This window comes from Sphaeramia orbicularis, chromosome 2, assembly GCF_902148855.1.
Source record: "Sphaeramia orbicularis chromosome 2, fSphaOr1.1, whole genome shotgun sequence".
NCBI lineage: Eukaryota > Metazoa > Chordata > Actinopteri > Kurtiformes > Apogonidae > Sphaeramia > Sphaeramia orbicularis.
In genome coordinates this window covers 28,063,186-28,080,882 of record NC_043958.1, presented here as the reverse complement: position 1 = coordinate 28,080,882, position 17,697 = coordinate 28,063,186, and the positions used below count along the sequence as shown (strand labels likewise).

General features: G+C 36.7%; 1 protein-coding gene across 1 annotated transcript; it reads right to left on the bottom strand.

The window, feature by feature from the left end:
• Positions 1–2,066: 2,066 nt before the first annotated feature.
• Positions 2,067–13,737, bottom strand: LOC115433468 (adenosine receptor A2a-like). Its single transcript, XM_030154897.1, has 5 exons — positions 13,603–13,737; positions 8,923–9,134; positions 8,245–8,379; positions 7,022–7,206; positions 2,067–3,056 (listed from the first exon to the last, which is right to left on the bottom strand). Exons 2-5 carry the CDS (start codon positions 9,097–9,099, stop codon positions 2,345–2,347), a joined length of 1,209 nt encoding a protein of 402 aa, XP_030010757.1. The 5' UTR covers positions 9,100–9,134; positions 13,603–13,737; the 3' UTR covers positions 2,067–2,344.
• Between the last annotated feature and the right edge of the window lie 3,960 nt (positions 13,738–17,697).

The window sequence follows — 17,697 nt, the reverse complement described above, 5'->3', positions numbered from 1 at the left end:
CTCGACTCTTTGTATGACTTTATTTCAAAAAGATTTACAGTAAAAATAACAAACACGTGGATAATGTTTGACCTAAAACAACATCCTTGATGGTCTATGAATGGGAACTCAGGAGTTATACGCATTTATTTATACAGCACAGTAAAACATTCAGGTTCATGGTGTTTGATGTAAACGTCATGTGAAATGTGATTAAAATGAGATTTATTTTGGAACCTGGAAAATCTAACCAAACATCAAACCTACTGACTAATAAATAAGTAAAAGCATTAACCATGTATGAAATGTGACAAATATGTCAGGGTGCTTTTTATCTGTAAATGATCAAATCTGTCCTGGAGATTAAATAGAGTTGGAGATTTTCAAGTAAACATCTACAGATGTATATTTCTTCAACTAGAAACTGTATTTATGATGTGAAGCAGCTATCCTTTGCCCCCCTTGTGCCACATTTTCTAAATGATCAAACAACCATGTAGAAAATAAAACAAGTGTCCGGAAAAGAGTGCTGAAATAAGAGACTAAAATCACCCACAAAATATTAAAGCAGCTCGTCAAATGTGTTACGACAGAAATAGTCATCACTTATTAAAATACGGCTTTTACATCGAAGGACACCTATCAGTCGTTAAACCGAGCTGCTCATTTGCACACATTTCATTAGTCATTATATAAAGCACTCATGTTCTACAACTACTCTGCCATTAACCAACAGTTTCCCTTCAATAACCTCCCAATTGCAGCTCATTGGTTTACTAATAAGTATTGATTAACTTTTTACCTGCGAGTGCATTAGTTAAGAGAAAGGCTTCACTATAGAAAAGTAGGAACAGATTTTGAGTTAATGTGAATTAACACCAGAATAGAGCATATATTATAAAAGAGAAGTGGACTCTATTTGTGTGTGTGTCTCAGGCATCCCACAAAATCCAGAAAGAGCTGATGTCTGCAGTTTGGTATACTTATGTATTTTTGGTCAAGGAAGAGACTAGCAAAAACAGCAAGTTGATAGGACCAATATTTTGGAAGATATTAGTCATTTTGGAATACAATAGCCTGACAATCATGTTGCTATGCCCAGAGTCATAGAATCCTCATTGATGTGGGTTACCTAGCAACAGACAAACATGCCAGTGGAATTTACCAAGAAAGTAAAGGAATGAACTGGATCAGAGGATCTAGACCCCATGGTTCCCCACAGGTCAACAGGCTAGTGTTTATTAACCCTATAACGCCAAACATATCATATCTGATACATGAGTTTTGAAGCCCTCTACATGATCAGTGTGCTATTTTTTTTTCTTGAAAAACCTGATTTATACAATTAGATACATGCAATACACAGATAATCCACCAGGGGGGAGGAATTCATTCACCAGAGGCCTTTCCAGTGACACTACAAGATTGTCATTAGTGAGGAAGGAGGAAGAACTTTGCCAATTTTGAAAAGGAATTACCAATTTGTTAGAAATGTTTGTGTTATATTATGTTTTTGTTTGTTCAAAAATAATATTTGAGCACTGAGACTCGATGTATCAAATATGATACAAAATTGAAACTCAAACATGGAAATTGATATTTGAGAAAATTTGTTTTTGTCGTTCAGAAGGAACAGTAAAGGCTCCAGTTACAAAGAACTGGAATTTTCTGTCAGTGATTTAATGGTTCAGGCTTTACAGGGTTAAGGTCTATGAAGAGTCATAAGGTCTATGCTTATGTGATTAGCACCTTTTAACCCATAAAGACCCAGAGCTACTTTTGTGGCAGTTCCAAATGAATTTTTCTCTATTTCTGCCTTTCTTAACTGATTTATCACCATTTTTTAATAATATTATCCTCTGGATTTAGCATTTTTTTGGTGTAAATCTTGTATTTTCTTTTATTTAATTTACTGATCATGTAGATGTTGATGAAGTTGATGGTGATGAAGAAGAAGATAAGTGAGGACAGAAGATGATGAAACTGTTGATGATGTGGCTGGTGATAAAGAAGATGAATGAGGACAGATGACGAAAATGATGAAGATGATAAAAAAGAAGATGATGATGAAGATTACAAGCAAAAAAAGATGGTGATGATGATAAAGAAGAAAACAACAACAATGAAGAAGAAGACGAGGACGACAAGGATGATGAAGAAGAGGAAGTGTCCACAGTGGACCTACTGTATCTTCCTGGTTTTTGCAGCCTCCGTGGGGGAGGGTGGTATGAAGGTAGTTGTAATTTGTATCGTCACCACTAGATGCCACTGTAACTTTCACACTGAACCTTAAAAAAAACCTGAGTCTTCCTAAAATACTAGTCCTTGTTTGTTGTCACTGACAGTAAAATGACCCACAGCTCTGTCACTGTGCTCGCTGCTGTCGCTGTGTTTTTTGCACAGGTCCGCACATTCCTCTCCACATCCCCACCAGGGTGCGTCTGAAGGAGCCCATCCTGTATGCGTAAAGGATCGGGTTGAGGGCTGAGTTGGCGTGGGAGAGTAAGATGGCTCCGAGTGTGAGCGACATGGGCACGTTGCATTGTGGGCAGAAAAACAGTATGCTGTTGATGATGTGGATGGGCATCCAGCACATGGTAAACAGAAACAGTAGTAAGAAGAGCGAGGTGGCTTTACGCATCTCCTGACGGTTGCGCACAGTGCATTTGGTCTTGCTGGTCCCCTCTGGACTAAATTCGGCCGAGCTGATCCTGAGTCCAGACTTACTGAACACAGTGGTTGCTTCAGTTTCAATGAGTGACCCAATTCCTGACTCTCCATCAGACCTGAATTTCGCCTGGATGTCCCTGGTTTGTGTCCCAGCCCCTCTGCCCCCCTCGGCCACCGGACTCCCTGTGTCCTCCACCCCACTTCCAGAAGTCCCACCACTACCCGCAGCTCGTGATGTGACTTCCGGAGCCCCTCTGACCATGGCGATGCGTCTGAGCTGGTGGCGCACCGTGAGGAAGATGCGGCCGTAGATGATGAACATGGCGATCAGCGGCACCAACAGGCAGCAGAAGAAGTTGAAGTAGACCATGTAGTTCATGTCCACCATGCATGTGAAGATACAGTAACTGCAACGACAGCGGAGGAGGAAAATCTGTCTGTGCCATCATCATCATGTTCCATCTGCACCATCATCATTTCTGCATCTGTTCCTCATCCATTCATTGACCCATTCAGTCAGTCATTACATGCATTTACCTTTTCATTCATCCATCATGTTATTTCCATATAATCTCCATTCATTCATCCATTATTCTGCATCATTTCATTCATACACTCATCAACTCTATGTTTAGATGCTGTTTCCAAATACAGTTTGTTCATTAATGCATTTCATACATTTCTTTACTTTATCATGCCTTTGTCTCGTATTAAAGAATCCATCCACTCATTTTTTAACCTAGTCACTTCAACCATTTGTCATTTAGTACAGTCATTCCTTCAGTGCTATTTTCCAACACTACTCCCATCCAGACATGTAATATATGACATTTATCTCATAATATTAAGAGTGATGTTTCCATAGATGTCTCGCCATATCGTGTATAAAAACGATTTTCACTATCATTCCCTGGATAGATGAAGTGAAATGATGTGAAATAACCACAGTGATTTACAGTTGTGGAAAAAATTATTAGACCACCCTTGTTTTCTACAATTTCTTGTTCATTTTAATGCCTGATACAACTAAAGGAATATTTGTTTGGACAAATATAATAATAACAAAAATAACTCATAAGAATTTCATTTAAGAGCTGATATCTATCCATTTTCCATGGTTTCATTGATAATAACCAAAAATCACTTCAGTTCTTACATCAATAGCTATGACATTGTACTGACAAAAACAGTCCTTTCAGACATTCCATGTTTTCTTTTCTGTCTGTTTTAGTCACATGATACACACAGGAGTTAGTACTTGATTGCATAACCATTGTTTTTGATGACTTTTGATGGTCTAATAATTTTTTCCATGACTGTATATACTGTATCAATCAATCAATCAATCAATCAACCTTTATTTATAAAGTGCTTTTCATGCACAGATGCAACACAAAGTGCTTTACAGAATTAAAAACAATTACACAATAAAAACAGAAAAACAATTACAAAGAAAACCCCTCCCTCCCACCCTCCATACTAGACATGCACACACACACACACACACACACACACGCCCACACACGCACACACGCACACACGCACACGCACACAACAGGGAGACATGGCATGGCACTGAGGATCAAGGAAACGCCACCTTTGGGGCCGTCCACACTGGGAGGAGCCGCAGGCCGTGCCATCGGGGGGACCAGCACCCAGGCCGACAGACAGGTGGACCCCCACATCGAAGGGAGGACCCCCAGCCAGCCGGGCCAAAGGGACCCAAGGACAGTACCCCCACTAGCAGACCAGACACCGCTCCCAGTGTGGAGGACCCCCCTGAGGAAACACTGGCGTTAAAAGCTAAAGACTAAAAGCATAACATAGGACTAAGAGAATAAATAAAATAAATACAGTACCAAGAGTAAAATACGTAAGATTATAAATAAAATAGAATAGATAAAGTATCAGTGATAAATAAAACAAAATAAGAACAAGAAGAGTTTAAAAAATTAGTTAAAAGCCTGATTAAAAAGGTGTGTCTTTAATCTTCTTTTAAAAATAACAACAGTCTCTGCAGTCCTGAGGCTCTCCGGCAGGCTGTTCCACAGGTGGGGGCCATAGTGGCTAAATGCTGCCTCACCGTGGGTTGTGCATGTGTTTAAGAGGAACAGATGTAGAAGAGTGCACATCCATGTGCAAGACCAAAAAAATCGGACCAATGTCCCTGTACTTCACGGGCATGTTCTATCAAGAACCAATAACAACATGAATTTGTGAGGTTGTCATGTTAGAGTCTGGTTGTCTTAATGCAGGAGATCAATCTCCCAATAGAAGTGGGTGGTACTTTCACCGGAGGAGAACTCAACTAATTCAGTCAAAATCCATAAATGACTTCTATCAGTGATTAAAAGGAACTAGATTGATATTTTTAACCATTTCCACATTATAAACCATCTGAATATGGCCCTTAATAAGTGAAGGCAAATGTTTAATATTTCAAAACTTTGTCTAAAATTCAAAAATCAAAATTTCTCAAAATTGTGAACAAACTTTGTAGACATTGTCCCAAGGAAGCTACATAAAAAAATTGAAATGAATCCAACCAGTAGTTTCAGAGAAGAATGTTGAAATGTAGAAGTTGGTGACCTTGAGTTTGACCCTTCAAGGTCACTGAAGGCCAAAGGTCATGGACCCAAATGAAAGTCCATATATGACTTCCCATCAGTGCTCAATAGTAAATATATTGATATCTCTAACCATTTACATGTTATAGACCATCAAAATATGGCCCATTATAAGCAAATTAATATTTTAAAAATTTGTCAAAAATTCAAAAATCTAAAAAGTGTGAAAACATTTTTTGACAATGACCCAAGAAAGCTACATATAAAATTTGAAATGAATTCTACCAGTAGTATTGTCAGAGAACACTTTTGAAGAAATTGCTAACATAGACGATGAAGACGATGATGAAGATGATGTCACAGCACCTTCTCAATAGCTCATTTTGGTGAGCTACTGATAGTCCTGAAGTTCACAAAAGATGCAGTAGTGTGCACACTCTAAGCTCCCAATAAATAATTTAGTGCATTCTCTAATATCGCTCGAGGAAAATATGTTTGGATTGAAATTTTGCTTTAAAAGAGAAAGCCTTAAAGCATTAAATGTACTTGGAGCTAAAAGTGTGGAGACTCAGTACCTGTATATTTTAAAGTACATTTTCTATGGACTGGACATAGAAACCCTTAAAAAAAATTCTTGTAGCTACTTAATTTTTCTCCATATTTAATCTTTCCTGGGTGATTTATCCCATTTTTTCATTCATTACAATTTAATCCTCTGCATTTTGCAACAATCACTGAAAATAATGTACTTTCCTATATTTAATTTACTGATCCTCTAGATGTTCATAAAATATCAGCATAAATTCAGAGGTTGTTATTTAAAAAAAACAAAAAACTGATGAATAAAAGTGACTTTTTGGGCAAAACAAGTGTTTACAACCTATACCATCTGTCAAATTACAAGGGTTTTACTGGTGAATCAGTGTTTCAGAGGATGACAGTGTTTCCATGTTCACTATGGAGCCTCTGAAATGTCCAGATGGGTCATATCTGGTGACCAGGCAAAGATGAGATGCTGTGCTTTATTTGTAGTTATTTGCATTGATAAAGTTAGTGGTTCAACAGTTCTTAACCCATAAGGACCCAGTGTAACTTTTGTGTCAGTTCCCAAATGAGTTTTTCTCTCTTTAACCTTTTGTGAGTGATTTATCACCATTTACTATAATATCATCCTCTGAATTTAGCATTTTTTCCTGTGAAAATCACCTATTTTAGGTTTTTAATTGATAGATCTTGTAGATGTTCATAAAAGCTCAGGGTAAATTCAAAGGTTATTATATCAAAACAGAGAAAACTGGGGGAAAAAAAGGTGACTTTTCCATTAAAATGTATGATTAACTGAACATAAACCCAGAGTGTCCATCTACTGTCATAGATCCAACTCCATGGGTTTTAATCAATGTTGTAGAAGATGACAGTGTTTCCACGTTCACTACGGAGCCTCTGAACGTCCAAATGGGTCATATCTGATGACCATGAAAAGATGAATAACTGCATTTTACACCAACATGTACTGACAGGATAAATGGATCAACAGTTTAGATCAGTAGATGTTTTTGGTTGATGGTGGACGTTTGGGTCTTTATGGGTTAAACAGTTTCAATCAGTAGATGCTTTTGGTCTTCTCAGGTGTTTGAGGGTTAACCCACTCACTCTCAGTCATTCAATGAATATATTTTTTCTTTCCTGATATTTTTCCGCATCTTTTTTTTTTTTTTGCTCTCTTTTGCCTGCTTCCTGTTTGGTCATTCATTAATCCATTCATTCCCCTCTCCTCTGTCACTCGTCCATCCTCAGCCTCTTACTCTGTGCCTTCTGGTTGTCGATGCCAGTCCATGAGTGGCACACATCCACAGACGGTGGCCAGGCTCCAGGTAAGCAGCAGGGCCAGCTGGGCGTTCCTGTGGCTCATGATGCGCTGGTACTGGAAGGGAAGAAGGATGGCCATGTAACGCTCTGCTGCAACAGCCAGTAGACTCAGGATGGAGCTCTGGAAGGAGAAAGAACAATCACCTGAATATTATATGTAGCATACGTCAGTGGTCGCCACCTCTCAGGGTTCCTTTGCTTATCTGATGATTCTTATATATCAGCAGGGCTTCGTGTTTATGTCTTAACAGCATTATGGGCACCTGGGCAAAGCAGTGTACAAGGGCCCTTGCGACAACTACTCACAGGAATTATTATTGGCTTGAGGTCAGTGGTCTTCAGGATGTCATTTTCCATGCACATAAGTGACAGCCAGTTCAAACCATGCTGCTCCATTGTGCTACGAAGCTAATTTTTAGAAGTTCCAGTCTTGACCAAGAATATTCTCCTGTACAGTTGGTCACCATTGTGTACATGAACACTCTGAGTGCTATTTCAACATTCAGAAATACAGATTTCAAATTGTTGGAAATTATTTTTCTGTACAAATTCTAGTGTAAAATTATAAAAAAAAAAAAAAAAAAAAAAAAAAAATCTTAAAAAAAAAAAAAAGATTGAAAAATTTTAGAACAAAATTTAAAAAATTTAAAAATCTGTAAAATTCCTGTCAAAATAATAAAACCTTTTCAAAATGTCAGGGAAATTCTAGTACAAAATAAAATAATCTTTATAAAATTATTGGAAAAAATCCAGTACAAAATTATAAAATCTTCAAAAAATGATTGAGAAATTCTAGTGCAAAATAAAATTATCTACATAAAAATAATGGTCAAGATAAAACAAATCTATATTAAAATTTTTTTTATATAATTATATAATTTTCAAATAATTGAAAAAGTAAAAAGATCTTAAATGAGCAATTAGGGAAGTAACTATACACCTTTTGGTGGGTTTGTATCATATATGATACAAGGGTCACTGAAGGGTTAACATACACAGATTAGCACTGGGTCCCTATGCTCGTGGGGCCCACGTGTTAAGACAGCCCTGGTGGTTACAGACCATCACCGTTTGCCTCAATAAATCCAGTTACCTCAGTTATTTGTGAAAATCCTCTGATCATGTTCTCGATCTGCATTGAGTCCAGAACTATTTGTACCTGTGTGAGAACCATCAGGATGCTGAGCAGCACCAGGCAGAGAGACAGGTCATGGTAAGGCTGACCCAGGTTTGTCAGTACAGCACAGGGGATGGCCACCAAGCCCACGAGGATGTCCGCCACAGCCAGCGACACCTTCACAAACAGCAAATACAGTCACAGTTGGCAACGGGATTCTCAACTGTAGGAAAATAATTTTAGGGTTTGGAAAGTTATGTCAAAAGTTTTGTTCAAAGTTGTAAAAGCCTGGGAGATATAGACAAAGATGTTAAGGAGATGATGTTGAAAATCCATGATGGTTGAATGTTAGTTGTTGTCTTCAAGGTGTGATTTATTGGGTGGGGGGATCAACTCCCCCTCTGGTTTTTACTTCCCTACTTCTGCTCAATGCATTTCATCCTCGGGGGGGGGGGGGGGGGGGGTTGGTCAACCAACCCATAGAAATATCAGGCAGGTTGTGACTGACTTTTCTAACACCTATATCCTACATTACTGGCACTAACTGAACTGTCGGCAGTCTCGGAATTCGCGATCGTCCCCATGCACAGGAATTTGTATCTTATGTCATCGTATCGTATCTCATAGCATATCATATCGTATCATATCATATTGTATCTCATTGTATCTCATCTCATCCCATCTCAGAAACCAAACCATAAATCATCTGCAGCTCCTCACTAGGAAATAGTTGGTGATGGTGCGAAGCTTCTTGTTCCGGGTGACAGCCAAGCAAACTAGAAAGTTTCCAACGATGGCCACCACAGCAATGAAGAGCTCTGTGGCAATGTAAAACCCTTTTAGACGAGGTAGGTATCCATACGGCATCTGTGCTGTGCAGTCAAGGGTTACATTCATGATGAGGAGATACTGGGCTTCAACCACATGAAAACCTGTGTAAAAAAAAAATAAAAAAAATAGAGAAACACTCAAACACAAACTCTGATAAATAGACTAAAAGTCTTTTTCTTAAATGTTCCTAAAATGTCTCCTCTCCTACATAAATAATATTTTCTTATCAATAATGTCTCCATCTCATGAAAACCTAGAGACCAGCTTGGAAAAAACAATAGATATACAAATAGATATGCAGCTGACACAATAATAAACTCAACACATCTATTATACAATATTAACCCATAAAGGCCCAGCGCTACATTTGTGTCAGTTCCCAAATTAATTTTCTCTATATCTAACCTTTCTTAAGTGATTAATCGCCATTTATTATAATATTATCTTCTGTAGTTTGTATTTTATCAGTATAAATCAGGTATTTTCCTATATTTATTTTACTTATCATGAAGATGTTCATAAAAGTTCAGGTTAAAGTTGGGGGTCATTACATTAAAAAACAGAGAAAACTACAGAAGAAGTGACTTTTTCATAAAATCTATCATTAACTGAACATGAAACAAGCATTTCCATCCACCGTCATTGATCCAACTCCATGGGTTTTACTGGTGAATCAATGTTGTAGAAGATGACGGTGTTTCCACGTTCACTACAGGGCCTCTGAACGTCCAAATGGGTCATATCTGATGACCATGAGAAGATGACAAACTACATTTTACACAAATTATTTACATGTATTGATAGGATTAAAGGATCAACAAGTATTAAACAGTTCAGATCAGTGGATGGTTTTGGTTTTGGTTGGTGATGAATGTTTGGGTCTTTATGGGATTCCAGGGGAAAGGGGAAAAGAGCAGGAAACATCTACAACCTTATACATGTGACAAATGTTCATCCTACTAGTCTGACATTTTCAGAAGAATCTCAGAAATGAATAATACTTCCCTAAAACTTAAATGTTCATGCATTGTTGTTGAAATATCTGGAGTATTCACCATTTGTATGCCTCATCACAGAAAAAAAAACTGCTTATGTCACGGAAAGAACAGTTCCTGTCACAAAGGTGGAAATGAGTGGACTCAAATGCATGGTGCTGAAGGGGAAAAATGGTTTTATTAACACAAATGAAAACTTAAACAAGGGATAACAGAAAACCTGGGTTGTAGTCAGATTCCGTAGAAGTGAGTAGAGCGTCTGGGTTATGGAGCAGGTGAACAGGACAATGGAGCAGCGCCGCACAGCTGCAGGACCAAGCCTTAAATAAGCTTAATGATGATGCCCTGCAGCTGTGCGGCGCACAACAGGTGGGTGTGATAATGGATGAAATGAGAGGGAGGAGCCGGCGGCCACACCGGCACAGACTGTGACAAGTTCCTGCTTCCACAATATGGTCAAAGTAAACTTATTTATTTATAACCCACTCATTTTATACAAATACATGAATGAGATGATGATGGGGATGATGATGATGATGATGATCATTGATGATGATTTTAAAAGGATGTATAAATCCACTATAATAACAAAATATAGAACATTATCTGAATGAGTAAATATCGATTTAATGAAATAAGATATTATTGTAATTAATTAATTAATTCAGACTATCATGATTAGGAGATATTATCACATTTATTAATGATTGTATAGTAAATATTTAAAGTGCATGTGAATATTATAGTTTATATTAAAAACGGTTGATTATGCAAATCTGCTTGTGTGTGAGGTGACTAAATAAAGTGTATGTGAATGGTTTGTATTGATGCTTTGTGTTATTGTGAAAAAATATATAGAAAAAAAGTGTGTTAACAAAGCAAAGGAAGTGGAATTAATTTAACTATTAGTTTGTAAAAAGGGGGTGGAGTCTATAAGTTATACTTCTTCCCACTCATTTTCAAGCGTCGAAAAATTTTGTTTGACTTAGTTGTATGGTTCTTTGTTATCTGATGATTCTATGTGCTCGAAATAAAACTAAACTAACGAAATGATGATGAAAATGATGGTGAGGGAATACCACAAGGAAAGTTATACCTTAGACTAACGCGCTTAATCCTGTCCTTGGATTTAGATTTAATTTATGTCTTTTCATTTAATTTATTTCATCCTCACTGGATCAGACCTTTTATCCTTTTCTCTGTCCACATATTGCTTCTACAATAATTAAAATAGTAATGCACTTTTGTTTTTAACATTGATTACATATTTGCCATTGCCTCCAGTTGTACACATATTAATATAAAGACTGAGAAATGCATGTTTCGTCATGCCTTTCAGAAAAGAAAAAAAGGAATATTATAGAAGTTATACAGACAGAGAAAAAGATACAAGACCTTGAAGGTGTGTAATTTAAAACAAGATTATTTAAAAAAACATCCAGACAGTTTACCCAAGAGAGATAAAGTTTTCCTGAATCTAAATGGAGATCGCACTAAACACTGATTTTACTTACTTATTTTTTGCGTTTGTTTAAATATTGTACACATATTTCCTGTATATTTCTTGTTAGAAATAAAGACACACATCCGTTACAACACTGAAACTACAGCTAAGTTAAAGGCTGCCTAAGACTTTTGAACATTATTCGCACAAAATATCAACCCATAAAGACCCAAACAACTGCTGACGACCAAAACCATCTACTGATCTAAAATGTTTAATAACTTCTGAATCACTAAACCTACTAATACGTGCAAATAATTGGTGTAAAATGTAGTTTGTCACCTTTTCATGGTCATCAGATATGACCCATCTGGACGCTCAGAGGCTCAGTGACAGTGGATGGAGACACTAGGTTTATGTTCAGTTGACCCATAAAGACCCAAAAATCCTTCACTGAACAAAACCATCTACTGATCTATTATGTTTAATACCTGTTGATCCACTAATTCTACCAATACATGTAAATAATTGGTGTAAAATGCAGTTATTCATCTTTTCATGGTCATCAGATATGACCCATTTGGACATTCAGAGGCTCCAGAGTGAACGTGGAAACACCCACATCTTCTACTACATTGATTCACTGGTAAAATCCATGGAGTTGGATCAATGACAGTAAATGGACATGCTTGTTTCATGTCCAGTTAATGGTGTATTTTACTGAAAAAGTCACATTTTCTGCAGTTTTCTCTGTTTTTGATATAAGAACCCTCAACTTCAATCTGGGCTTTTTTGAACATCTTCATGTTCAGTAAATTAACCTTATAACGCCAAATGTATCGTATTGAGTTTTGAAGCCCTCTACATGATCAGTGTGATATTTTTTTTCTTGAAAAACCTAATATATATATATATTATTATTATTATATACTATTATATACATGTAAAGGTGTATAATCCACCGGGGGGAGGAATTCACCCTAGGCCTTTCCAGTGACACTACAAGATTGTCAGGAGGCAGAACTTTGCCAATTTGTTACATGTTTGTGTTATATTATGTTTTTGTTTGTTCAAAAATAATATTTGAGCACTGAGACCCGATGTATCAAATATGACACAAAATTGAAAATGATGGAAATTGATATTTGAAAGAAATTTGTTGGGGTTGTTCAGAAAGACCAATAAAGGCTCCGGTTTCAAAGAACTGGAATTTTCTGTCAATGATTTAATGATTCAGGCTTTACAGGGTTAAATACAGGAAAACACATGATTTATACTGATAAAATACAAAATACAGAGGATACTATTATAAATAAATGGTGACAAATCACTTAAGAAAGGTTAGATATAGAGAAAATTTCATTTGGGAACTGACAAAAAAGTAGTGCAGGGTCTTTATGGGTTAATGACAGATTTTGGTGAAAAAAATCACCTTTTCTTCAGTTTTCTCTGTTTTTGATATAATAACCTTCAACTTCAATCTGAGCTTTTATGAACATCCACATGATCAATGAATGAAATATAAGAAAATACCTGATTTTCACTGAAAAAAAAGCAAAATACAGAAAATAATATCATAATAAATTGTGGTAAATCAATTAAGAAAAGTTAAATATAGAGAAAAAAAAATGTTTGGAACTGCAACAAAAGCAATATGGGTTCAACAAAACCTAAAGTTTACGCTGGAAATGCCAATCATACAAATGATGAATATTCCCTGTCACTTCTCTGGAAGATCTTTCTTGCGTTTATTACACTGATTGCACAGATTGAAGAGAAAAAAAGGAGGGGAGATGTGGAGGGGGGAGGATGAGGCTCAGTGGTTGTTATGAATCTCAGTTTGTGGCCTTTGTGTTTGCCAACTGAGGGGTGAAAATTGTTCCCGACAAAGTACAAAACAATGGAACTCTCATGTATGCACAGCCTGGACATGACTATTTACACATGCTAATAGGGCTGCAAACCTGCTGTGTGTTGCTGAGCTAAACAAAGCATTGAAATTATCCGTTTTTGTCAAAGCAAAACATGCACATTCTGGTTTTTATCTCAGCAGAGTTTAATTTGTGTCTCTCAGGTTTAGCCTCTATTATCCAGTAGTGGTTTTAGATGAGGATTGTAAAGCCCACTCACCTGCACTAGACCACTTGTGGAATCATCAGACCGGCTGGAGGGTCCATCCAGGTCTCTCAAACAGTCTGAGGCTGCAGGATGAGAGCTATTACTGCTCTCACTGATGTGCAGAACAAACTGACAGCGAACTGTGAAAGAAGTGTGAGGAGCAGGAGCGAAACCACACCCTCCCACATCTTCTGTGCACTTCTGCTGGGAAATAAAAAGACCTGAATATCAGAATACATAAACACGTCAAACAGCAGTGTCTGAAATGAAAAGCAACAATTGCCACACTGTTAAACGGAAAAAATTGATATGATTTGACGTAAATGTGCAGCCTAGTAAAGCCAAATCAAACAGAGATGGAAAGATAATGAACATAAAGTCTGACCAAACATCCTCTACAAGCACATGTAGGAAGAATAGAACATAGTATTCATGTCTGTTAGTGTATGTTTTATTGTGTATTTATCAACAAAAAAAGGTTTGCATATTGTTGTTGAAGACAACTATTTTATGTTGGAAGTGAAACTCATATCACGTAATTTTACTAATTTAAAGATTTTACATCTCATGCCATGCATCCATTAAGTTTTTGAGTTTCTTGATTTGGTATCAGTGATTAAATTAATCTGGGAAGAATCCAGAACATATTAACAGTGATGGACTTAAAACAACAACAATAACAAAACAAACAAAAACATTTTTCTGTGTCACAGCCTCAAATTTCTCAAATTTCTACACAATACCTCAGAGTGACAAAGTTAGTTTGAAACTTTTGCCAATTTATTAAGAAACAAACAAAAAACAAACAAACATGTATTTATTTATCTAATTAATTACAATTTTTAAAAAAATATTTGGTTATTTATTTCATTTGCATATTTTGTTATTGTTATTTATTCATTTATTTTAAAATTTCATTTGTTTATTTTTTCTCTCATCTAACTTTTTGAATTTATGGCAGCACTTGTTTGTTTGGCGTGGGATTTTCTTTTTGTATGTTTTGTCATTTGTGGTTTTTTTCTATTGTTCATATTCATAAAATCTAAAAAACCAATAAAAACATTATTTCAAAAATAAATAAATGAATAAAATGAAATTTAAAAAATTAAAAAAATCCAAAAATATAGCATGCACGAATTCACAGTGTTTGCTCAATACGTTGACACAGAAATTATAGCCTCAAGTCTGTTTGAGTATGATGCTACAAGCTTGACGCTCCTATTTTTGGGCGGTTTCTCTCATTTTCTTTGCAGAACTTCTCCAGCTCTATCAAGTGGGATGGGGAGCAGTCGTCCTGAAGACACTGCTTTGGTATCTGAGCTGTGGTTAGGTTTGTTGTCCTGTTCAAAGATTTTTTTTTTTTCAAGCTATACAAATCTCTTTATTTCTTTCTCTTTTTTATATTTTATTTATTGAGCATCAGTGTTACATGGTGCATATATACACATGATACATAATCACAGAAATTCTTTCAGATAATGTTCCCCACCCCCCACCCCCCACCCACCCACTCCAAGAACATACAGGACACCAACCCACCGAGAGAGAAAAAAATAATCATATACACAGGTTCACCACTGTTTTAGCCATGCAGTATATGTTATGATTTCCATGGACAAATAACACTAGTGCAAATGCAAGAGGGCTGCAGCGTAGGCCCAGTTTTAAGTTTACTCAAATGTATCAACACTGGATCCCATACAGAAAAGAATTTGCCCCAAGATCCTCTGAGAATGTGTTCTATTTTCTCTAACTGTATGAATTGCATTCGGTCATTATCAAAGATGAATCTTCACCCCAGTCTGAGGTCCAGAGCTGTCTGGAGAAGGTCATCGTCATCATGATGGCCTCTAACCTGCTTCTCTGTAGGGACGGTGTTGGACAGGTGAGGTTTCCTCCAAACATGACGCTCGGCATTCAGGCCAAAGAATTCAAACCTTCTACCACCGCCATCGCTTAGACTGACCGGGCATCAGCTCTAAGAAGAGTCCTAGTGGTTCCAAACGTCTTCTACTGACAGCTGATGGAAGCCACTGTGGTCACTGGGACCTTCAACGATGCAGAAATGCAGAAATTTCCGTAACCTTCCCCAGATCTCTGCCTCGATATAATCCTGTCCCTGGTCCGCAGACAATTCCTTGGACTTGATGACTTGGTTTGTGCTCTGACATGCACTGATCAGACCTTATACAGACAGGTCGAAACATCTGAAGAAACAACCACTGTGAATACTTATGTACATGTTATATTTTTGTTTTTTACTGTAAAAAATTTGCAAAAGTTTCAAGCAAATTTTGTTTCCGTTTGTCATTATGAGATATTATGTCTAGAATTTTGAAGTAAAAAGTGAATTGATTCTATTTTGGAATAAGGCACACAAGAAAGTGTAAAAAGAAACGAAAAAAGAAAATAAAGTGTAGTGTTGTGAATACTTTTCAGATGCACTTTATATTTAATTTATTGATCGTGAGAGTGATCTCTGCTGATAGTGATAGTGAAATTTTGCTGAATTTCATTCACTGTTCATGTAGACGTTCATAAAAGGTTACTATATCAAAATAGAGAGGACGGAAGAAAAAGTAAGTTTTTACATAAATTATGATATTAAGTGAACAGAATAACAAGTCTCTACAACCACTTTAATTTGTAAAACTTCATTTTTATACTGGTGAATCAGTGTTGTAGAAGATGACAGTGTTTCCATGTTCACACATTGTGTACAAAGTGTAATAAGCCACTGAAACAGCCTTTGTTGATCTCACTTCCATTAAAGCATAATATATGTATTTTAGTACAGTTTTTCTCAAATGGGGGTACTTGGAAGAAGCCCAGGGGGCATTTGAAATGTTTTTGCAAAAATATATTGACATGTTTCGATCACATGCTGAATACAAAACAAATAAGGAGAATTAATGCTGAAATATATAAGACAATAAATACGCTCCTATGATAAAATTGACACTCCTGACCTTATTTCATTTCAATATTTTTAAAAACTGGGAGGCCCTCCCTAAGCTTAGGTAACATTTTAAGAACAATTCTATTTTGCATTACTCAAAATGAGTTTATTTGAGTAATTAAGTCATTAGTTTTGTTGATAAAAGCTTAATTCATTCATTAAGGATTCAATTCATTTATTTTTCTTATCAATGAAAGAGGGCACTTTTCAGTTTATGTTTTGCATACATAATTTGCTTATAAAGATGTGTTTTTTCATATATATATATATATATATATATATATATATATATATATATATATATATATATATATATATATATATATATATATATATTAAAGTTAAATATACGTTGTTTGTTTACAATGTTTTGAAAATAAAAACAGACACCTTTGACACAGGAAGAAGTTTGCCTAATTTTTTCCAATCAGAAATGCTGAAGCTGAGTTTGGTTACTTGGCTAATATTTATTGATTGATTGATTGATTGATTGATTTGTTTATTTATTTATTTATTTAAATCTTCTTCTTGCCCATCTGGGCGGTGTCTCCTTCAGACTCAGGTCCTCTACCAGAGGCCCTGGGAGCCTGACGGTTCTGCACAGGATCTTAGCTGTTCCTAGGACTGCGCTCTTTTGGACAGAGATCTCTGATGTTGTTCCTGGTATCTGCTGGAGCCATCCTCTCAGCTTGGGGGTCACTGCCCCTAGTGCCCTAATCACTACTGGTACCACTGTTGCCTTCACACTCCACATGTTCTCTATCTCCTCTTTCAGCCCTTGGTATTTCTCGAGCTTCTCGTGTTCTTTCTTTCTGATGTTGCTATCACTTGGGATTGCTACATCTATCACTACCGCTGTCTTTCGATGTTTATCCACCACCACTATGTCAGGCTGATTGGCCATCACTATCTTGTCGGTCTGGATCTGGAAGTCCCACAGGATCTTGGCTTGTTTGTTCTCTGTCACCTTCGGGGGTGTCTCCCATCTGGACCCTGGGACCTCCGGTCCATACTCGGTACAGATATTCCTGTACACTATGCCCACTTCCTGGTTATGCTGTTCCATGTATGCCTTGCCTGCCAGTATCATACATCCTGCTGTGATGTGTTGGACTGTCTCAGGGGCTTCTCTACACAGCGTACACCTG

Excerpts from the sequence above, each read along its gene's own strand:
- LOC115433468 (XM_030154897.1), bottom strand. The coding sequence starts at position 9,099 with ATGAATGTAACCCTTGACTGCACAGCACAGATGCCGTATGGATACCTA. Across the intron at positions 8,380-8,922 it reads CCATCACCAACTATTTCCTA|GTGTCGCTGGCTGTGGCGGA; the intron begins GTGAGGAGCTGC and ends CTGTTTGTGAAG. Across the intron at positions 3,057-7,021 it reads CGACAACCAGAAGGCACAGA|TTACTGTATCTTCACATGCA; the intron begins GTAAGAGGCTGA and ends CTGTCGTTGCAG.